General features: G+C 55.4%; 1 protein-coding gene across 2 annotated transcripts in view; it reads right to left on the bottom strand.

The window, feature by feature from the left end:
* NRXN2 (neurexin 2) overlaps positions 1-23,113 on the bottom strand; it is a 99,740-nt gene that overhangs the window by 60,187 nt on the left and 16,440 nt on the right. Inside the window, exons 3-5 of one of the 2 annotated variants that reach the window (XM_022591586.2) lie at positions 22,926-22,955; positions 20,474-20,545; positions 15,380-15,681 (exon numbers count right to left, since the gene is read on the bottom strand). In XM_022591586.2, coding sequence (XP_022447294.2) covers positions 15,380-15,681; positions 20,474-20,545; positions 22,926-22,955 — 404 coding nt within the window. The remainder of the gene's footprint in view (positions 1-15,379; positions 15,682-20,473; positions 20,546-22,925; positions 22,956-23,113) is intronic. The other variant, XM_089914590.1, reaches the window with a different exon arrangement.

Raw genomic sequence — 23,113 nt, 5'->3', positions numbered from 1 at the left:
TTTGATGGTTTCAGGGTGGGCTAAGGCCCAGCTCGGCAGGCAGAGGCCTGAAGGGCACTCGAAGTGCTCACTGTGAACAGCACCAAGAAGTGGCTCCGGACGGGAGTGGGAGCTTCAGGAAGGGCCCCAGCAGGGCAGGATGCAAATGGCGCCCTCGATTCTCTCCTCTTGAAGGGGTCTCTGGACCCCCATGTGATTTCAGAGCATCTTTCATAAACAAGGCAGAGAAAACCCATTCTCCTGGGGTGCTGGTGGCTTGGACTCCCCTGCAGCTCTCCCTGCAGGGCGTGGAGGAGTCCTTTCAATCTTAGCCAGGAGGGAGGTGGACAACAGCAAGGGCATGAGGAACAGGAACCCAGATAGTCCTGGGGAGACTTGGAACTTCCTGGGGGACACATAGCACCCTTCAGGGCTGATTCCCACCAGCACCCCCCTAACTGGTCCGAGCCCCCTTGCTGAGTCTGTCTCTTTACTCTCCAAGTCACTCCCTTGTCCCCCAAGGAGAGGGCAGCCGGTGGCCTAGTCATCAGTCTGTCTGATTCATTCACCACCACCATCATCGGGGCCAGAGTAAGGAACAGAGGGAGACAGGCTAACCTCATGTTACCTTGACTCTGGGCTGAGAAGTCAGGTAAGAAAGCAAGATGGGTAGGGATGGGGGCATACCTGGTGCTCTGAGGTGAAAGGGGCTCAGTAGTGGCCTGGAGAAGGCTGAAGTGACCTTGGGGGGCAGTGGCAATACAGGGAACTCCTGATTCCCTGCTCCCCAGACAAATGTCCACCTAACCCCTGAAAAGTCTAGCTGTAGGAGCATCCCACACCCAGCCAGGTTGTGGGGAAGAGCCAAGGCCAGGGGGCCATAAGCCCCCACTCTCTGAAGGCTGTGGATTAGGACGGTCAGGCTCCTGCAGGGGTGATCAGGAAGCTGACTCGCAGTGAACCCGACACTGTGCTTCTGCAGGCCACAGCTCACCCCAATCCCACACTCCAAACATGCCTCAGCACCCCCTTTTTGGGCGAAGTCTGGAGACTGGGGCCTTCTAATCACAGCCCGTGATGTCCTCCCCACATCAGTCCATACCCACATGCCACCAGCCATCTTCCAGTGACTGGTCGCCAGGGTTCCACTGTTGCAGGGCCGCAGAGTGGGTGTTAGGAACACCTAAGGGACATGGGCAGAACGGGGCCAAGAGGAACGTCCCTCACAGGCCCCTCGAACCCCCCTCGTGCTGGGCTGGAGCCTCACAGTGAGAGGGGTGGGGCCGAAGGGGCCCCCTCCTGGGAGCCATCAAATCTTGTGCTGGGGGGACTAGGTTCAAGGACAGAGGTAAGGGGGTGTCTTTGTGGAAGCGGGCACTTTGAAGCTTTTGAGTCTTGTTTTGAGGGGAGGGTTGGTCATTATTGTTTATTTCTTCTTCCCTCCACCCCACCCGAGGCTAGGAAGTGGAGATCTGGGTGGAAAAGGGAAGGGTCAAAGTATTAGTCACAGAAACATGCAGACAAGATTAGAACAGGCAGAAGGGGGCTGGAGAAAGGGCAGAAGGGGGCTGGGACACAGAGATGGGGGTAAGACAGAGAGGCAGGGGGAAGGGGCCTCCATCCTGCCCTCCATCTCCACTCCCGGGGCTGCACTGAGGGACCAGGAATTGGGCCACTATTAGTTCCTGAGCCTGTGTCTGGTCACCCCAGCTAGAGAGTCAGCTCCTGAAGGCCGGGCCCCTGGCCTGATGTGTCCCTGTAACCCTACTAATCCCAGCACAGTCCAGGGGACACGTCTCCATCATTAAAATGAATGTCAAGTCACCTTGTGACCCAGGGCCACACTTGGCTCTCACTTGCCTGTGTCCCATCTATGAACCCAGTGCCTCGGGGGCCTTTGGTGGACAGAATCTCAGTCCTCCAAGACTGCTCTGATGGGATGACCCTGCTCCTGTGCATGAGGAGGACCCTCCCAGCCCCAAAGCTCCCCCAGAAGAGGCTCTTCCTCGCTCTATATATACGTCGGCCTACCAGCAGCCTGAGCCACTCAGGTGTCTTCCCTCCCCAGCCCCAGAGGCCAGGGCACCAGCTACTGGCATCTTCCTCACCCTATGGGCCCTCTTCCACCAGTCCATTCAGCTAGCTCACGTGCCTTCGCCCTCAGAGTTAGAAGGACCTGACTTGCGGGGGGGGGGCCCTCTTCAACTCCCCTCCAGACTGGGCACAGATCTGACCTTGCCCGCCATGGCTTTACGCAAATCACCACCACGTGGTGCCCCCTATTGGGAAAGGGCTGACTTAATCCCTTTTGTATCTGTCCCTATTTTAGAGCCACCCCAGCCCAGGGGGTGGGGAGAGGGTAGCAGGAGGCAGGGTAACACAGGGTGCACAGAGGAAGGGGGGGGTGGTCAGCCTGGGGGTGGAGGAAGAAGAGAGAGAAAGGGGGAGATGGGCACTGGGTAGAAAGGAAGCCAAGGGTCAGGGGAATGGAGGAAGGTCTCTGGGGAAGGCAAGGAGGGAGATGACTGAGATTAGTAAAACCCGACTGTTCCCTCAGACAAATCAAAGTCCAGACACAAAAATGGCAGGTTCGTTAGTAAAAGCAGGAAACAGGGGAATAATTCCCCCGGTCCCCCTCCACCCCAGGGGTTCATGATGCCCCTGCCCCCCAATCCCCCCGCGCAGCTTCTGGAAGGGGTGGGGCCGGCAGGGGAAGAGGGCAGGGGGGGGCATGCGACACAGAACAGCCACCGCAGCTAGGACGCGTGCAGGTTAGAGGGCCAGGGTGGGGGGCCTGGCCCAACAGGACAGGTGAGAGAAAGGCAGCCACAGGTGGGAAGGCATGCGGGACCGGGGGGCATTGGGAAGAGCCGAGATGGAGGCGAAAGAGCTGTAGGGGTGCAGGAAGGAGAAGCTTCCTTTCAACGGAGGAAGGGAGAGGAGCCACCACTAGAACAGAGACATGTACAGGTTGAGAAAGAAAGGGATGGGACATTAGACTCAGACCTTCCTCCCCAGAGGGTGACCCAGACACTCATTCCCACCACCCATTCACCACTGATCACTGATCACCGACCCCAGACACGCCTGCTCACACATCACGTCTTACTAAAGGCAGTGGGAGGGAGTCTTGACAGGCTCATTTCCAAGCAGAATCCTTTTTTGTCATCAGAACCACGGCTAGCACCCCAAGACACAGCAGGTACCCTGCACCCAACCCACACCAATCCACACAACACAGACAGGCTGGGCCCTGAGTGGGGCTGAGTAGGACAAGAGGAATGAGCCACAGCTCTACCCTGGAAGAGCCACGGCCAGCCAGGGATGAGGGGAAGGAGCCAGGAGACTCAGGAGCCCAGCGCCCAACCTCCGCCGTTCCCCGGGCACGGGGCGGGTGGCTAGAGGTGGCTGCAGGGGGCAGCCTATGACCTGGGTGGGCTCTTAACCCTCCCTACTGGCCCCACCTCTCTTCTGCTCTGCTCTGCTCCTCTCCCCCTTAGGCAGGCTGCTAGGACGTGAAACCAGGTCTTGGCCACAAATCCACTCGGGCATTCCATGCCCACCGCACCCCTGGAGGAAAGGCTATGGAAGAGGAAAATACCCCTCTGACATCATCCAGAGCCTTTCCCAGCTCCCTGCTACCATCACAGGGTTGCTGACCTTCCTGGGAGGGGGATTATTTGGGGGAGAATAAGACTGTTTTTAACCTGTAGGTAGGCTAGATGGGCTTTGGGGAGTCATGACACCCCTTGGCATTGTATGCAAACGGCTTCAATGGGCTTCTTTTTCCTGTGAGAGTCCACTGCTGTCACCAAATTCTCAGGAGGTTCCTGAGCCAAAGACAGGTAAGGACAACTAGTTTAAGAAGAAGGTCCTGGCCTGCCCTTAGGACTGTGGACGTGGGAGCATGAGGGCATGAGGGCATGAGGACGGAGGACAGCCGAGGGAGCGTGTGCAGCCCTGTTACATGTTTGAGTTTAGCCATCTGCTTGGGGTGGGGAGAAGCTGCTGAGAGAAACAGGTTGGAAAGACACACCAGGAAGATGACCTAACCAGCAGTGATAGCCCCAAGGTGAATCCTGATGACTGGATTTAATAAAGTTTGGGAACAGAAACTTCAGGTCACAAATCCTGAGTTCTCCTGTGGCCTTTACCATCTTCCAGAACAATCTCATTTTACATCTCTGACTCTCATCTGTAAAAGGGGTTTAACAACTTCCATCACTCCTGCTTCTCCCAGGCTTACTATGAGGATCAAATGAGATCAATAAAGTGAAAGCACTGAACTCTTCCACTACTTGCTATATGACCCCAGGCCTTCTTGGGCCTCAGTTTCCCCATCTGTTAACTGGGAATAACCTCTGCCTGCTGCCTGCAATCTAGGCATCCGTCGAGTTTAAATGATATTCAGAAGGTGAGAGCTATTTAGAAGAAGCAAAGCCTCCAGTGTCACGCGCAGAGAACACTTCTTTCAGCCCGACCACACCTGACCCAAACTTCTCCACTGGTTGGCCTTTTTGATCCGGATCCAACCTCTCCCCCAAGGAGGAATACTCAAATAACAAAAAGAGTCCATATAAAGAAGTTAGTAAAAATAAATACAAAACCAACCAGAGTCCAGCTGAGGAATGCCCGGGAATCAGAGCAGGTTGAACCCTGTCTCTTTGGGTGCCCGGTTGTCTGACTCCATTCTTGGCTGAAAGAGCTGATCCCTGGGACAGGTATCTGAGGGTTTATGAGGCAACTCAGGCCACCCATGGGCACCAGCTCTGGTTGCCAAGCAGTGATGCTCACGCTAGAAAGCGTGGACTTTGGAGACTTAGAAATTCACAGGGACTTTCCTGGCAAGGGCTGAAACCAGACAGGGTTGTTTGCTTCTTGACCAACTCAACCAAGTCATTCCATCCTTCCCAGGCCCGATTCCTGGGGCATTCTGGGGTTTCATGTAGTTATTTTGGGACTGATTCCCAAGAAAGGACGGTAATAGGATCTCCAATGGGGCCAGATATGCTGTATTCTCCAGGGTTTGCTATGAGAAGGGAATCGCTTCTTTACAAAACATCCCTGCCCTGGAAACACGGAGATAATCAGTTAATATCTCATAAAGCTTAATAAAATTATAATTCCCTTTACAGAGTACAGACGCTTTCACTTCCATTCCCCTTCTTGATCTTCACACTGACCCCATGACATAGGCAATGCAGGTATATCAGCAGCTCGTTTGGTAGCTGAGGAAGCAGCTTTAGCCCCAGTTCACACAGTTTTTAACTGAATTGAGACTAGAAGGAAGGGGAGGTCTGTAGGGCCCTGATTCTCAGATGGTATCCCCAGGGGTTGGCTTTATCTTGCCTCCCTTCTGTCCCTGAAGTCACAGTTCAGCTGTCTAGTGAAGCTCTGTAAAGCAAGAGTTCTAAATGCCCAGCTCCTAACAGGTACTCAGTGGCCTGGCCTGAGGTGTGGGCAGCAGTGAACTCCTAGCAGCAGCTGGAGAACAAGGCCCGTGGAGGAGCCGTGCTGGGACCACCACATGGCTCCACCTAAACACTGGGACGACAGAGTGGCCAAATGAGGTCTTGGACTGGGGAGGGCTAGGCTGGCCGTGGCCACGGGCACTAGCTCAGGACAGGGCAAAGGATGGGACCACCACAGGTCTGTGGGTGCAGGGAAACACAGACCTGCAAGAGTATCAGGACAGGCCAGATGTGGCCTCAGAGGTACATCCTCCTGGGGAGGTGGGGGAGCCACTCAGACAGGAAGCCTCGGCTCTCATGCTTCCCTCCTCTGCAGCCAGGCAGCTACGCAGACCTGGGAGGCTGGGAAGGCCAGGCAGCTGCCCCAAGCAGCGTGGGCCCCGTGGGAGCAGACACGTCCAACTGCAGGGTCCCCAGCCTGGTGCTCAGTCACTCTGCATTATTAATAGGCGATGACTAACTGCCTGCTGCCGCAGAGCCAGGACCGGGCAGGCAGGAGGGAATCCCGGGGGATGGCGCACAGCAGGGCCTGCAGGCATACGCTCCAAGGGGAGGCGAGGAGCAAAGGGCCGCCCTCAGCTCCTCCCCTGCTCCTGCCCTCCCTGTCCCCACAGCCCACCCCCTAAGAGCCCTCACCAGCTCAGAAGCACACGGTTCACGCAGCCCCCGGCTCACACCGGCGTTTACACTTGTAGAATCACCAGCAGAGAATCACAAACACACAGTACAGTCTCCCACTAACGCCCCCTAAATGTCACACCAACATTTACACACAGTCGCACCCACACACCAACACACACCAGCTGTGTCTACACAGACACCCACACCAACACTCACCGGGACTGAGCCCAACCCAAACAGAGGAGCTTGGCGACAAGTACCCCGACTTCACCCCAGCTGAGCCTCCTCCTCTCACCCCCTCAACAGGGAAGGGAACCAACCCCGGTCAGAGGCCATGCGGGACAGGCAGGGGGCAGACAGGGGACAGGAGATGGAAGGGAAGGAAGGAAGACAGTGTGAGACACAGTGTTAGTCAGAGCAGCAGAGTGGCGGGGGAACTGGACACTGTCCCTGGTGGGGGGAAGAGACCATTCATGCCATGCAAGATGTCGGGGGAGACGGAACCAGGACCCCTCAAGACTGAGAAGTGAGGGAGGGGATGCTGCTTCTTCCCTGGCAGCCAGCGTGGGGCAGCTCCTAAACTGGTATGAATGGTGATTTGAAGGAGCTCTGGACCGGCCCCAGATGGCTCTGCATCCCCCAAGGCCACCTCCCTCGCTGCAGCCTGTGGGTGGAGCTGGCTGCCACTGGAGGCCTCACCCCCAGCCCCCTCCCCCAACTCAAGGGGCCTGTCCGGGAACTGACAGTCAGCAGAGCGTAGCATGTCATGGGATGGTGTTTTCCATGGATTTTCAGGAGATCAAGAAAGAAGCTAAATCAAAGAAAAGAAACAAGGGGCAGGGCAGGGGAGAAAAGGAAAATAAAGCAATAAAATAAGCAGCCTGGCATCGGGGCTGGTCTAACCAGAGCCGATGAACATGGGGACTGCCCCAGGTCTCTCTGGCCAGGAATCTGAATTCAGAAGTGGGGGGTTAGGGCAGGGACAGACCAAATTCCTCGATTTCCGTTTGCTTTTGGATTTGAGTTTGAACCAAAAAAAAAAAAAGAAAGAAAGAAAGAAAAGGGAAAGAGGAAAACTAAAAGAGAGAAGCAAAATCTAAAGATTGTCCAGGACGCAGAAAACAATAGGAAGAGCAAAACAACCAAAACCAAACGGGGAAAGGAAACGAAAGAGGCAGAATCCAACAGTTAAAAAAACCCACGGCAAACCAAACGGTAAGACAATTAGAGTGATATCTACCAGATAATGCAGTTTGTTTACCATAGCGTGTCCAATGCCTGCGTGCTTCACCGGAGATATGGGGGAAGGGGGTGGGGTGGGGTCAAAGAAAACAACAAAGACAACAACAAAAGAACAGAACGAAAAGAAAAGAAAAGAAAAAGAAAATGACCAACTGTGAAACTCAAGGAAGGAGGAAAAATATATATCCGTATATGTTTGGTTGTTCAGACCCTCCCACCTTAAGCTCAGCTGAAGTATTTTGTTTAAAGAAAATTAAATTATAATGGGAGGGAGAAATAAAACACACACAAAAATTAAATCCCTTCTCCCAATCCCCTCCCCCCCAACCCTCCTCTGGATTCCTCTCCCCGCCATCATCCCCTCCGGGAAAGCCGGCTGCAGAGAAGGGGAACAGTTAAAGACCTTGGTTAGTAGAGAAGAAAACAACAAAAGAACTGGACCAGGAAAGCAAAGACTTAAAGATGGCCACATTCCGCGATGAGACAGAAAGGTTAGTTCGGATTTTCACGCATACCTTGCCCCCCCTGTCCCTGCCCATCCCTTGGTCCCCCAGGTTATAAGCGTGTTAGTCACACACACAGAGTTGGCAACGGGGTTTTCCAACAGAAGGTGAGAGAGGGAAGGCAGGCGGTTAAGAAGCAGACCCAATTATGCAGTATTAGTAAGTCCTATGGGCTGAAATGTTAGGGAGTTGAGGGGAAGGGAGGGAGGGGAACAGGGTGTGAGAAAGGGATGGGCTATTGACTCAGGGAATGGACGGATGGGTTTGTTGGCTAACTGGTCAACCAGATGGCTTTCCAGAGAACTGGCTAAAGAGCAAGTTGGTACTGGCCAACTGGCTGACCAGTGACCATGTCGAGTTAATGGGTTAACTGGCTGGTGATGGGCCAGCTGGCTGTCAGACTGGGAGAAGAGTGGCCAAGGCCCCCAGAGAATCCCAGGACTGGCTCAAATGAGAGGCAATTTCATTTGGAGGCAAGGAGAAGGTGTTCCCAGGGAGCATAGGAGGGGATATGGGTGTCTGCTTTTCCTGGGGATAGAGGATAGCAAATAGATCCAGGGAGTCATGGTGGGGGGAGGGGCAGCTCTGTTTTTGGCAGGGGGGTGGGGGGAGGGTTGGGATTTTTTTCTTCCCATTTCTGTTCCTTGAGAAAGGAAGAGAGAGTAAGTCACCACCAGAACAGGGAAAAGGAAACTTGCCCTCCATGGGCTGGCAGAAAGCTCACTCTCACATCAGAGCTAATCATCCCAAAACCTCCTCCCTCCCCTCCACCCTCCCACAGAGAACTGACTCCTCCTTCCTGCCTAAACTGACCTTTCAGAGCCCATATTACCCCCAAATTTCCCCCAGTTCTTCAATCACCCCATGCCTATTCTCTTATGCTCCTCTGGGCAGCTGTTCCTCCCAGAATGAAGTACCCCCTCACCACCACCACTCCTATAAGTCCCTGGAATTGGTCAGGCTTTCCCAGCAGCCCAGCCTCCTTCCACACACACCCACAGACCCCCGCGCCTCCGCTCCCCACAGCCAGCAGCAAAAATTCACTCCCCCCCATATACCACACCATAAAAAGGAGCAGAGAGGCCCACCTCCCTCTAAAATCCCTTACTCCTCTGTAAACTATAAGCCAGCTTCTTCTACCCCAGACTCTAGAGGCCCCACCCCCATGTGGCTTTATGTTCATTTCCTCTCCTCATGGTCAAAGAACCACCTTCAAAATTACCCTTTGAGGAGGAGATGGCAAAGGGGCTGAGGCAGCTTCACTTAGTGTATCAGAGATATTGGGACGCTACTGCTTCATGTCCATCAAATACTAAACTGTGCCCCCGAGAGTGTGACTGTGAGAAGGAGAGGTCTTCTAGAGACAGATCCATTAGTTAGAGAGTTATTATAACCAGTGGGCACAGGACTAATTCAGTAAGACAATTAATAAGGGCCTTGTATCATTAAAAATAACAGAATTCAATATTAAGCAGCTAGAAGAAGTGCTAAATAACCAATATTAATTATTAGTGATGCAGAAACAGTTTACATAGCAGGAAGACAAGAGTCTAACTGCAGATGCAGAGGCTGGAACAGGGGATAACACGTGGTACAAGGATTGGTCCTATCAGCCAGTAGGACCGTTGGGAAATGAAGAGGCCAACTAGTCAGGACAAGGAACCATTAGCTTCAGGGCAGCTAAACCCATGGCACAAAAAAAGGTACAAGTGCTCTGGTATGACTGCACTAGTCAAACAAGATAGGGGAAAAAAGGTATTCGAGGTAAAAATCCAGCTACTACTCTTTTTTAATTAGAACTGGTTGTGGAGACTAAAACAAGGAAAAAATAGTTTTCGACTTTCATGGGCAACTTCAATTTTTTAACAAGTACAAGAGCAAATTAAGAAACAAGATTGAGGGCTTCCCTGGTGGCACAGTGGTTGAGAATCTGCCTGCCAATGCAGGGGACACGGGCTCGAGCCCTGGTCTGGGAAGATCCCACATGCCGCGGAGCAACTAGACCCGTGAGCAACAACTACTGAGCCTGAGTGTCTGGAGCCTGTGCTCCTTAGCAAAAGAGGCTGCAACAGTGAGAGGCCCGCGCACCGCAATGAAGAGCGGCCCCCACTCGCCGCAACTAGAGAAAGCCCTCGCACAGAAACGAAGACCCAACACAGCCAAAAATAATAAATAAGTAAAAAGAAAAAAAAAGAAACAAGATTGAGGGAATTCCCTGGTGGTCCAGTGGTTAGGACTCCACGCTTTCACTGCCAAAGGCACAGGTTCAATCCCCGGTCAGGGAACTAAGATCCCGCAAGCCGTGCAGCACAGCCAAATTAAAAAATAAGAAAGAAAGAAACAAGATTGAGAGGGCCTTCCACTGATGTGTCAGGAGATCCGGGCTTCCTCTGATAAATAGCGAGGTTGTGGTGGGCGAGACGGGGCCCCTCTAGACCTAGGTATTGCAGATCCAGAACCCGGTCCATGGTGATCATGCCCGAGGGGGCAATTGTGGCCAAATACTAGAGTGGAGCCTCCACTGAAACCCATCCTGGCACCTGTGACGCAGCAGCCCACGCCTTCCCGAATGTCAGGATCGGGAGGGCTGAGGCTTCAGACTAACAAATGAGCAAGGAAAGCTTTGCCCCACCCACAGAAACAGCTAGAGGACTCCTGGAGCCCACGAGCACAAGGATGACAGTGCATGATGAGGGAGGAGGGCATGAAGAAGTCAGTCATTGTAGCAAGTGTAACTTACCATGGCCAAGGGCCTTTGACAAAGCTCTACCCCATCTTCACCTTGATCTATCGGCATAGCTCCAGCCCTTCAAGAAAGCCAAGAAGGGGATTATACGCACAAATCACAACAGTCTGAGTGAAGGCAATCTCTGTGGAGCTTGAGCAAGAGACGCTCAGGACAAAGAAAAGAGGATTCAGAGATAAGAGGGGCCCATTTTTCCAAAAGACAAGCAGAACATTTAGATGTTTCAAGATTTCGGAACACCCAAGAATGGCGGTACCACAAGACGAACGACAGGCACCTTAGCAGTGCGCACCAAGGCCAACGGCCAGGCCCCTCCCGGGAGGCAGGAAAATGGAGTCAGACTCCCATCCTCCCACTTCCTGCGGGACAGCCTTGGGCCAGCTCTTCAACCTCGCTGGTGAAACAGGAGTATCTCCCACTTCACAGGACTGTTAGAAAAGTTAGGTGAGATTCAAAAGAGAAAAGAGACCCTTGAACTTGGGGGTTCCGGAGGAGGAGAGATGTGAGGGTGCAATCTCAACAATGCTGTAAGAAAGGGACAGGTCCTGAGGAGACTCTGAGGGGGCGGGAGAGTAAAGTGAGGTAAAGCTTTTCCCAGAGGACAAGAGATATTTCTGGGCTCGTATGAAATAGATCTGCTGGATCCTCATGTCCAAAACCTCACCAACTGGCTTCAAGAAAGAGCCCAAAGGAACCAGCAAAACCACTAGAAAAACAAATAAAAACACTCAGTAGTTGCTGGTATTAAGCCCTCAAGGAGCTTACCATGTAGAAATAGAGAAAAGAGGTGAACACAAATCATTGACCATGCAGACGGAGTGTGATGATAGGGCCAGAACACAGCAAAGAGGGAGACTGGCCAGGGGACCTGGAGGATCGAGGAAGGCCTTACAAAAAAGGTGGCGGTTCAGCTGGGCCTGAAGGATTGGAAAAAAAAAAAACCCACAACTAACAATAATGACAGCAGCAAGCCCTCCGCTGCTCACGCGGTGCCAGGCACAGGCCACCACCTCAGTTAGTCCTCAAAGGCCCCTCTCACTTCGCACAGAGAGGTTACATTACTTGCCTCAAGTCACTCCAACTAGTGGCAGAGCTGGGATTTGAACCCAGTCTATCCGACTCGAACCCCAGCTCTAGGGTTTCACCCGGCAGAAAGGAGGGTGAATGGTGGTGTTGGCAGGAGCTCTGTGGGAATGAGGTGGGCAGCTCGGGAAGCCAGTATAGACAGGGTGTGTACAGCACCACAGTCAGGCCCTAAGATGGGGCGTGTGACAGGCCGGAGAGACAGGGCAGCCCAGGCCGGAAGGGGAGGGAGTCCCAAGTGCCTGCCAGGCCCCATCCTTGGGGGATGTCCCTCCTTGGGGCCCAGGGGCGCTCCCGAAAATCTCCCCACTGAGGAACGGCCTCATGGGAGCTGAGCGGGTAGAAGCTCCACATGATATTTTGGGAGCCAGCTTGTCTTCCAGAGTTCATGCTGGCTAGTGATGAAATGGGTTGGCACTCGGCTTGCATGGTGGGGGGAGGCATACTGGGTGTGGGAGGAGGGTGGGCCCAGGATTAAAAATAGGCCTCAGGGAATCCTCAGAGGGAATTATTCCTGCAAAGATCCCCCAAGAGACACCACCGGGCACAGGGTCCTCAGGGCTGGGCTCGGAGGGAGAGGAGGGCGAGAGCGGGGTGTGGTCTGAGTCAGGTGTCCTCCGGTCCTGACTGCAGTGTTCTAGGAGTCTCTGGATGATTCCGGGGACCACTTTCTGGTTCAGGGGAGGGGCTGAAATGCCTCCCTCCAGTCTCCCAAAGCTGCAGGACCAAGAGGAAGGGAGACCCCTCAGTGCTTGCCCTGGGGCAGGCTCTCCCCAGGAGGCAGTCTCCCCAGCTGTTCTAATCACTTGGGGAAAACAATGTGGGTCCCAGTGTCCTCAGATCCCAGCCATCCACCCTAAAGGCAGAAGCAGATGTCATTTCTTACCTCAGCCCCCCACCCCCGTCTTTGCTCCTGGCCACTCCCAACCCAATGTCACTCCTAAGATCATAAAAGGATCTTTCCAATCCCAGGACACCACGTGGCCCCTGTATAAATGTGTCTGCACAGGGTTTCTCCCCTTCGTCGCACTACTGACATTTGGAGCCAGATAATTCTTTGCTGTGGGGCTGCCCTGTGCATTGTGGGATGTTTAGCAGCATCTTCGCCTCTACCCACTACATTCTAGTGGCACCCTCCCCGAGCTGTGACACCCAAAATGCTTCCAGACATTGCCAAGTGTCTCCTGGGGGGCACTCCGCCCTCGGTTGAGAACCGCTGCTCTAGGGACAGCAGGTAGAAGCCCTGAAAGACAGGCACTCAAAAGGCCTGGTGAGGATGGACTTGGTCACAGGCTAGGCCCCGAGCGAGGGCAATGAATCCAGAGCACAGCCTTAGGGCTGCCACTCCATCCCCCTGATGGTCACAATGACCAAAAAAGGGCTGCAGCTCATATTTACGGATGTGGACTGGAGTCAAATAAATCTCTCCAGAAACCCTTTCTAAGGAGACCTCTCAATCAAAGTCTTAAAGCAGACACCCTCTTTGGCCCCGAAGGCTTATGTTCAGGTCAACATGACCTGACTCTGCTCTGACCCATCCGGTACAGCAGGCCAGGGGGACGTGGTCACCAGTTACCAGCTCAGACCCAGAACTCTGTGAGCCCCGGGAAGAGGCTACTATGGGTCCCTGTCCACACTCAGTACTGCTGAGGCCAGGCCTCACCCCCTCCGTATGGCGTTCCCGCCTTCCCTGGTCACAGACCTCTCCCTCCTCTCTAGGTCTCTCGAGTTCCTAGAACGTTTAAGATTCCTGCCGCTCACCTGGCCCTTGTGTGGCTTTGCTCTGTTCACTTTTAACAGACTCATCCTGTGTCCTCAAGAGCCGAAGGGCTGGGAGGGCCGGGCCCATGTCTTTTTTCCCTCGGTATCCAGTATAGATGGACAATATATTGGCCAAAGGACACGTGGATAGGGACTCTGGGCTTGTAGCATGTTGCCAAAGGCAGCACCAGGTGACAGCACTGGGCCTGGGGAGGGAACATCAGCAAGAAGGCAACTCCGCCCACCCCTGCAGTAAATGTGGGTGGAGCCTAAAAGTATGACAAACAGCGCAAACACTCAGGTTTGCTCAGACGGTGGTGACAACACAAGACAGCCCTCCGGCAGGGTCAGGGGATGATGCGACATGAAGGGGGCACCACCCTGAGGAGGAGTGCCGCTCTTCAGAGCTCGGGGTGCACTGAGAGCAGGTGCCTGGGTGGGAGCCCGACTGCAGCAGGGAGCAGCGGCTCGGAAAGAGCAGGCGGATTAGTCACGGTGTCCCTACAGCAAGGGGAAGGCACCAGAGGAGGGGGACTCCCCAATAGATCGTCACTCAGTGGGTTGAAGAAGCGCAGGTAAGAACCGTGTGAGGTCAGCCGGAATCCCGCCCCCGCCCACCATGAGCCTTTCGGGGGGAAGAAGGGGAGGAGGAGAGGGCAGGTGACAAAGACGGTGAAGAGGAGAGACATCGGAAGTTCAGCCACCAGGAAGCTCAGCTAGAACCAGGAGATACAGAGCAGATACCTAGTAAGAGAAGGGCTACAAACCAGCCAAGACAGCACCTCCCAGGCATAGAGGCTCCGTGTTCCTGGTTGCACTGAGCTTGCTGGGGGTGGAGCTGGAAAAGTGTCCCTGCCACCAGCTACAGAAACTGGTGGACCCGGAGAGAAGGACCAGCAAGAGTCTGGGCACCTGGGCCTCAGGTGCCAAGCGATCAGGGCACGGAGTCAGAAGGTGGATCCAGGAGCCACTGAGGATGCACAGTGGCTTCTCCTGCTTTGGAAGAAGGGTCTGGCTTGGACTCTGCTTGAGGCGGGAACTTCTCAGGGCTGGAAACAAGCTGTGGAGGCTGCTGTCAAGCAGAAGCCCGGCCAGAGGGAATGCTTCGCCTGCCATAGCCACCCTGTGCCTTGTGAGAGGCAAAGAGGCCACTGCACTGAGAGGACAGCACCAATGCCCAGAAGCATCAGCCCCCAGGGTGGGGGGGAGTCTGGGAGATGGAGCTGAGGGGACGCTGAGGACACTGTCCTGCCTGCAGGGGCTGCCCCAAGAGTCTCCTCGAGCTCCCACATGGGCTGGCCTGGAAGCCACGGAAAGACAGCCACCGACCCATGGGAGAGCCTGCACCCCTTCGGAGGGACAGGAAGGGACAGGAGAGCGAGGGTACTGCCCGGACGAGAGGCAGGACCAAGCACCTCGCCAGTCCGTTCCCCTCTCACGCCTGCTGCCCCGACCTTGCTCTGAGCCCAGGCCTGCCTCTGCCCTAGAAAGGCCCCGCCTAAGGGCAGGCCACACCCCACCCCACATGGCCCAGGCTTCCTGCCCTAATGGTACACCGACTCAACCAGAGTCTGGCCAGAGTCTCCCCATCCCGTAGCCCCCAAGGGCCCCACCAGTTCAGGTTCTATCTCATTCCTCCCAGCCCCCCAGTCGCCCTCCTGCCAGATGACCTGATTCCTCAGCCCCAACCCTTGAACCCGGCCCCTGGCACCAATCGGAGCCTGGCCCTTCCTCTTCCCTCGGGCTCCGGCCCCGGGGCAGCCTCCTCCCCAGCACAGCATCCTGGTCCTTGAAGCCTGCACACTGCAGGCTGCGCTCCTGGACCCTCCCAGCCCACCCGCGGCCTAAACCTTCTTCAGAACCACGCCTTGCTGCTGGCCCTGAAGCCTCGCCCCACACCCCAGGCAGCCCGCTCTCCCCACTCCCGTACTGTCCCAGATACAGCTGGCCCCTGGCCTTCTTGCTCCCCCTACCTGGCGCAGGTTTCGAGTGACCCGGACGTCGTGCCAGGCGTTGTCGTTGAACTTGCCGTTGACGGGTTCCACAAGGGCCTCAAAGGCTCCCGAGCCCAGGTTGATGACAAGCCAGACGGCCCCAGATTTGAGGGACAGGTTGACATAGTCGGCCGACTTGCCCGTGTGCAGCATCAGCCCGTTGCGCTGCAGGGTGCGGAAGGCCAGCGTGATCTCGTCCGTGCTGCTCTGGATCGGGTTGTGTGACAGGTCATAGCAGAAGAACTCATTGCCTTTGAAGGTCGCCACAAACTCCTCCTTGCCTGGACGCCGCGGTGGGGAAACAGGAGAGGGCTGAGTGGGGCAGGGCACTCCAGACCCTCCCTCTTCCCCTCCAGCCACCCAGGCGCAGGTCCTGGGCACCGGGAGCCCCTCGATCCCAACTGCAAGCTTTAGGCTCTCTCCCCTCCCCGTGCTGTCCACCCTCCTCTCTGGACCCTGCCGTCTTTGATGTCAGAAGTCAGCTTCCCCCACGTCTGTCTCCAAAGCAGGAGGCTGCTAAGTGGCTCTCACACTGACAGCTGACAACTAAGCTGCCACAGGGCCAAGCGAAGCAGACGTTCTCACTGTCTCCTCCCCCACTGGCCCTCCATCGGCCACCCCTTAACAAAAGGATGTGGTACAGCAACAGGAAACTGCACCGGACATCTTCCCAGAGTGCCCCCTATGGCGGGGCACCAAGGGTCTCCTGAGTGCAGCCCACCTCCCCCTCCCGCCTCTTTTCCAGTGATGGCCATTCTCAGTGCCTGGGGACAGTCTGAGGCCTCACCACGTGGGATGGGACTAGTAGGCCTACTTTGTAGCAGTGAGCAGATGAGGAGAATGGGGTGGAGGAGGCAGGGGGAAGACACATGGGAGTGCGATGCAGGTGGCAAGGATGTGTGTCAGGGAGCAGTGGGCCATTGGGCGGGGCTGACACAGGTGGCCACCATGCCAGCTGTCACCGCCCCCCCAGCTTCCTAGTCCAACCTGAGAGGACGGCACAGACAGGCCCTAGGCAGAGAGCCTCCAAGGGTCCCCAGAGGGCAGGTGTGGGACCCTGTGTGCCAGGAGATGGCTGGGGGCAAAAGTGCACAGGCAGGCCCGGCCCTCGTGCGCGTGTGTGTGAGTGTGCGTACACGGGTAAGCGCCCTGCATGGGGCTCCTTCCACTGGCACTCTTTAAACAGGAGTGAAAACAACTGGAAGGGCCTTAGGGACTTTTAGCATTCTGTAAGTGGGTGACAATGGCTCCGTGCAAGGAAGGTGGGTCCCAGCCCCACACCTTCACAAGCCGGAGCCCACACAGAGGGAAGAAAACAGGCCGTGGAGTCAAGGGAGCGCAGAGGACCTGGACTCTGACAGTGACTCATTTCTCCTCCCAGCAGGCGGTGGCACAACAGCTGGGCCCACCCACCTTGCAGGGTGGATGTGGGGGCGAACAAGATGGCCGGCCAAGGGCCTTCATGGAGTGCAGAGATTCTCAGCACAGGCCCCCAGGCCCAGGAAGAAGCAGGGCACGATGCCGGTGCAGGGGGCACACGCGGCCTTCAGAGGCCCCCGCCCGCCCCCCCCCGTGGGCCGGGCCCCAGCAGCAGGCGCCGCGTGTGGAAGCCGTGGCTCTCCGGGTGCATCTCCTGCAGATGCCTCTCCCCTGCACAACGGCCCCACTCTCTCCCTCCGGGCAATCTGCCCACAGACTCAGTCCTCACTGCTTCCGGATGCCAAGGCACCAGCTGCTGCCCCAGAGCCTGGCACCGCACTCACTGCAGCTGGCCAGGCCCGGTTTCCTGAGGTCACAGGGCAGCGAGGCTGGTGGGGCATGGGCCACATGGGGACAGCCACAAGCCCCACTCTGCCTACCTTGGGGCTCCAGTGGGAAGGGCCAGAAAACAAAGACGAGGAGTCAAGGAGAAACAAGAAGGGAAAGACTGGCGATGTGGAGGGAGGCCACGTAGAGAAGGAGAAAGATGGACCATGAGAGACAGAAGGGAAATGGAGACAGCGCAGAGCTGTGAGGGACCAAGAGGTGATGGGGGGGAGCAATCTGGATAAAGACGAGGGCAAGCTGGGAGGGGACAGGTAAGGGTGATGGGAAGAGGGCCCGCAAGGAAAAGGGGACAGAGACCTCCCAGGAAAGGAAGCCAAGGGTTTCTTAGGGCCTTGCTGTTTCCATAGCAACCAGGCCTGCTGCCCAGGCACTGGCAGAGCGGGGTGGGGGGGTGGGGGGTGGTGGTGGCTCAAGGACCAGAAAAGGGAATGTGTTTGACCTTGAGTTTGCTCTGCATCCTACTCCCTCCCTGAAGCCGGGCCTCCCCTTCCACTCCCTCACCTTCACTGCAGTCAAAGAAAATATTAAAGGGAGAGTCAAAAAGAAAGAAAGGAAAGAATAAGGCAACCACGTGAAAAAGTGATTGGAACAGAACAAAAGAGGCCAGTAAAAAGGAGAGAGGCGGGCCTAAGGCTGGACCACGGCTGCCAAGGCAAAGTGGAGAAATGAGGCCATTCCTCGACTCCTCTGGGCTCTGGCTCTGGTCTCCTAGGAGAGGAGGCAGAGCCAGCCACTCTGGAGCCAGAGTCTACATGTTCTCCAACGCCCGTCACCGCCACGGACCCAGGTAGGCCCAGGGATGGAAAGAGGCTTGGAGCAGCCGGAGGGAACCTGAAAGAATCGGGGGAGAGCGACAAAATAGATGAGCAAATGCGAACAAGAAAACCCAAGGTGGTGGGAAGGACAGAGATAGCCCCTGAGTGGGGAGGAGGCAGTAGGACCTCTAGGGATTAGTGTGTCAGATAAGCAAGTGGGGGCTGCCCTGACAACCGTGCTCAGAAGAGCACCAACCAGATCTAAGAGGAGCAAGACCTGAAACAGCAGGGGGCGCTCTCCCCCACCTCACCGCGCGGACGACCCCGGAACCACAACTCCCAGCAGCACTTGAACAGTTACCGGCTCCTAATAGCCCCTGGCACTGGAAGGGGGTCATTGCTGATACCTGTTTATCTCCCAGGGTCGGGGAATGTGGAGCCCCACAAGTGTCCACAGTCAAGCTGAATGTGGCTAGAGACCAGTTGCTGTGGTCCTGGATCTCTAATGGCCACGGGGGGGCAGGCCCAGCTCAAAGCCCTCCTCTGGGAAGGTCTCCAGCCCCCTTAGCCCCTCCCTACGCTCAAGCACTACAGCTGTCTGTTCAGCTCATTTGGCTCTTACTGCCTAGTAACATCTTGTACTGCTCCCTTGAGAGGAAGTGTGATGTGAGAAAGAAGACCTGGGCACTAATGCTGGCTCTTGCACCAGCTTTGTGACTTTGGCCAAGAGGCAACATCTCTAAGCCCCAGCTTCCTCCTCAGGACAAAGGAACTCATCATTGGCCTACCTCACAGGTCGCCGTGGGCATCTAGAAAGAGACCAGACCAGGTGAGGCTTCATAAACTGTAAACCATTCCACAAATAAACGACTCTTACGCTGGGATGTAACTTTCTCTGTGTGTATGTGCTGCCTCTCTCTCTAGATCAATGAATAAATTAACTCCTCTGCACAAAGTCTGCACTTTCCCTATACTTCGCACGTACCACACTTTATTGTAGTTCTTTGTTAGAACATCAGTGAGCCCCTTGAGAACAGAGCCCATTCACCCATTTAAAATAAATCTGCTGAGCACACACCTACATATGTGCCAGGAGCTGTGGAAAGCATCAGGGGTACACGAACGAAAACACCCAATCACCGTCCTCAGGGAGCTCGGTGGAGTTGGGGAGGCAAACAGGTAAAGTGACAGTTACTCGCTGTGTGGCGAGTGATGTAATGGATGTGTAGACAAAGGGAATGCCGAGCAGCTTCTGGGTTTGCCTGGGGAGTTTGGGGGAGACTTCCAGTGTGGTGGCCTGGCTGCTTTTTCGAGAGTCAGCTGAAAGAAATACCAAATGGTTGGGGAAGAGGGCAGGGATGGCAGAAATGCAGGCCAACAGAACAGCAAGTACTAAAGAATGGGACTTGATAGCCCCAGGGCTTGGCACCCACTGGAACACCTTGAGGGGTTGCTACACTGCCCTGTAAACTTCTTAGGGAAGAGAGTCTCTTAAGAGAGGCAGCCTCACACAGGTTCGAGACCTGGTCCGGGAAGATCCCACATGCCGCGGAGCAACTAAGCCCACGAGTCACAACTTCTGAGCCCACGTGCCACAACTGTTGAAGCCCGCGCGCCTAGAGCCCGTGCTCTGCAACGAGAAGCCACTGCAGTGAAAAGCCCGCGCACCGTAAAGAAGAATAGCCCCCTCTCGCTGCAACTAGAGAAAGCCTGCGCACAGCAACGAAGACCCAATGCAGCCAAAAATAAATAAATAAAATAAATAAATTTATTTTAAAAAAAAAAAGAGAGAGAGAGAGAGAGAGAGGCAGCCTCAGTGAAGAAAAAAAAAAGGAGCTTGAAACCTACAGCCCTGAGACAGGATAAAGGGCCCCGGGCTGGCCTCAGGGGCATTGGCAAGCGTCAGTTTCCTCATCTGTAAACCAAGGGCAATGAGCCCTTCCACAGGGGGTTGTGAAGGCTCATTTAGGTGACGCATGTGATACACAACTTATTATAAATGCCACATCTCCCAACCAGAATCTCCCTGGGCTGACACCTATCGTGCTTGCAGAATTTGATGGTTAAATGGGGGGCTGACCCTGCTGCCTAGCCACTCTCCCAGAGAAACAGATACTTTCTAGTCATCCCTGTTCTTTGGCCTGAACAACTACCACAAAAAGACATCTGTGGGGACTTCCCTGGCAGTCCAGTGGTTAAGACTCAGCACTTCCACCACAGGGGGCATGGGTTCAAGCCCTGGTCGGGGAACTAAGATAAGCGCGGCCAAGAAAAAAAGGACATCTGTGTTCTAGAAAGAGGTCATCAGGACAACTGGGCTTTGGGAAAGAAATGGAGGTTTGTGGCCGTTTACACCGAGGCAGGTACTGCGGGTGGACCTCAGAGGGAGTTGAAGGGTACATGCCTCTATTGACTCAGCTGCCCTCCAGAAAGTGAAGTTGGCCTACAGAGGGTGAGGGCTGGGCTCTCTGGGGACCGTGGGGTCACTGACCTTTTATCGGCTGGTGTACATCGCTGGCTCCTCCTCTCCCGGCCCCCCCCTCGGAGAACAGTAAGGACCCTACTGGAGAAGCAGAATTGGGGAGTCAGGCACAGGGGGCTACCCAGGCAGTCCCACCCCAGCCTTGAGGCGATGGAGGGCCCTGTCCAGGGCAGAGGGCCGGCTTGGAGGTACAGGGTCAGGGTGGGGTGCTGCTCTGGGGACTCGCTCACTTCAGGGCCTCTGGGGAAGGAGCCAGTTGACAAACTGGGAACCATCAGCCCCACAAACCCCGTCAGACTCACGACCACTGACCTCCCCTTCCTTGCCCAGGGGCGGGGAGACGAGCAGAGGAGCAGAGGCCTCGCTGCTGGTTCAGGAGCCCCTTCTGCCCAACAACGTGCAAACAGGTCAGACCTCTGGCCCTGGGGGCCCTGACCTCCCGTCCAGATTCTCCCCCACTCTCGGCCGCGCTCTGCTGGGCCAGGTTCCTCTTCTTCAACTAGTCCAACAGCCTGACAGAGCACCCCTCTTCCAAAACCGCCCCGTTCCCGCACCAAAGCCCTCTTCTCCTCTTTGCCCATCCTCGAGGCAAGCTGGTTCTCCCTCTACACCCGTTCCTTTACTGCAGTGAGTGCTCTCAATGTTGCCTTCATCCACTTCTTGGCCAGTTAGGCCGCGGAGCTTCCCAGGGGCAGGGCCACGCGCTCTGTTTGCTCCTTGTCCCTCCACTGTGCCCTCAGCAGGGCTGCGCGCACCAGGAGGTCCTGCCTGGCTGAGCTCACAGTGGATGTGGGAAGGCCTTTCTCGGGGAGGACTTCCCGCTCGCCACCGCCCAGCGCCCCCAGCCCAGGCCTCCAGAGTCCCGCAGGCACTCGTCACCATGTCTGGCCTCCAGGCTGCCTTAAGTTCTCCACCCAGCCCTGACCAGTGGCTCCCAGGCACCACACCTACTGCCAGACCCCACGAGATGGTTCTTAAGGGGAACTCAAGAATGGAGTTAGAAGTCCTGGGGGCTTCCCTGGTGGCACAGGGGTTGAGAGTCCACCTGCCGATGCAGGGGACACGGATTCGTGCCCCGGTCCGGGAGGATCCCACATGCGGCGGAGCGGCTGGGCCCGTGAGACACAGCCACTGAGCCTGCGCGTCCGGAGCCTGTGCTCCGCAACGGGAGAGGCCACAACAGTGAGAGGCCCGCGTATCGCAAAAAAAAAAAAAAAAGTCCTTGTCTGGGCCCTTATTCCAACCCCAATCCCCAGAACTGAAGCTAGAATAACACCTGGGCTGTGGCCTTTCGGGAGGTGGAGGGGTGGCTTTAGGGATCCTTCAGGGCTTCATCTAGGACAAAGGTGAGCCACAGCCAGCAAACCCAGAATCAGGCACTGAGATGCAAGAAGGATGTGAGTAAACCCACCAGGCCCTGACTCCCCACTCGGGACTTCCTCTTTCCCCACATTTCTTACCATAATTTCACATCCTTGCAAGAATCCCAGGCCTCTACCTCCCCAGACCTAAATCCATCCCAAATTCCCGATCTGAGTCTCTCCCCACAGCCCAGCCTTCATCCTGTAGGCTTCTCCTGCCTACAGGCTAAGGATACCACCCTGTCCTTATGGAAGATGAGCCCCAACAGAGGACCAGCGGGGCAGGGAAGCAGTGCCTGAGGATCTGGGAGGGAGTCAGCAACAGGGAGGTCAGAGCTAGGGGATCAAGGTCAGGACTCCTGGGGTCCGTCTCCAGGTTTGCCGAACACCAGGGCTTTTAAAGATGGTAAGGACTTGGTCGAAGGGAGGCTAAAAATAGATGAGCAGTCCCAACGGTACCACCAATTAAACGCTGCATAATCACTAGCAAGTCACTTCATCTCTCTGGACCTAAATGTCCTCATCTGTCAAACAGGGTCAGGAGACATCCAGAAGACACAAGGGTGAGGGTGTACGGGGGTGGGGGGAACTGCTGTGGAAAGGGGGCATCCCACAGCGATGAGGGGAATGAGGCTGCCTAAAACCCACTTCCTCCAGCCCATGCTTTTCTCTTTTTATTTGGGTTCACAGAAAAGAAAGAATGAGCAGAATGAGCAGAAGGAAATAAAACACCACCATGAGAAAGAAAAAAAAAAAAAAAAGCAAGATACACTATCAGGAAAACGCAAAAAGGTGACTGGAGACAACGGCAGGAGTTCAAACATCTCTTGATGTCAGAAACCAAGGTGGGATGAGGGCGGATGGAGTGTGTCGGGGGAGGTGGGAGAGGGGAGAGCACACACGGGGACCAGCCCCCACCCACCCCAGCGCCCAAATAAAATAAAGACAAGGCAGAGGAAGGGGGTAGGAAGGCAGGAAGGAGGCGGGACAAGTGGAGGAGGGGGAAGGGGGGCAAGGGGGGGTGGACAGAAAATCCAGGTGCAGGTTGGGGGCCATCCAATCCAATCCAATCCAAACCAAGCCAGAACTTCAAACCATACCTTCGCTGTTTAACGTCAGGTGAGCCGGACCTTGGAAAGGGAAGGAGAGAAAGAAAGAAAGGAGACAATAAAAGAAGAAAAAAGAAAGAAAAGGGGAAAGAAACAAAGAAAACACGAGTCATCAAAATCAGCCAGAGAGAGGGGAGAAAAAAGCTTTTGCTGCCACAATTTAAAAACCCTTTTTAACT

This window comes from Delphinapterus leucas, chromosome 7 (assembly GCF_059928025.1).
Source record: "Delphinapterus leucas isolate spDelLeu-1000000601 "Yukka" chromosome 7, BTC_Dleu_Yukka2, whole genome shotgun sequence".
NCBI lineage: Eukaryota > Metazoa > Chordata > Mammalia > Artiodactyla > Monodontidae > Delphinapterus > Delphinapterus leucas.
This window is presented reverse-complemented; position numbering and strand designations above follow the sequence as displayed.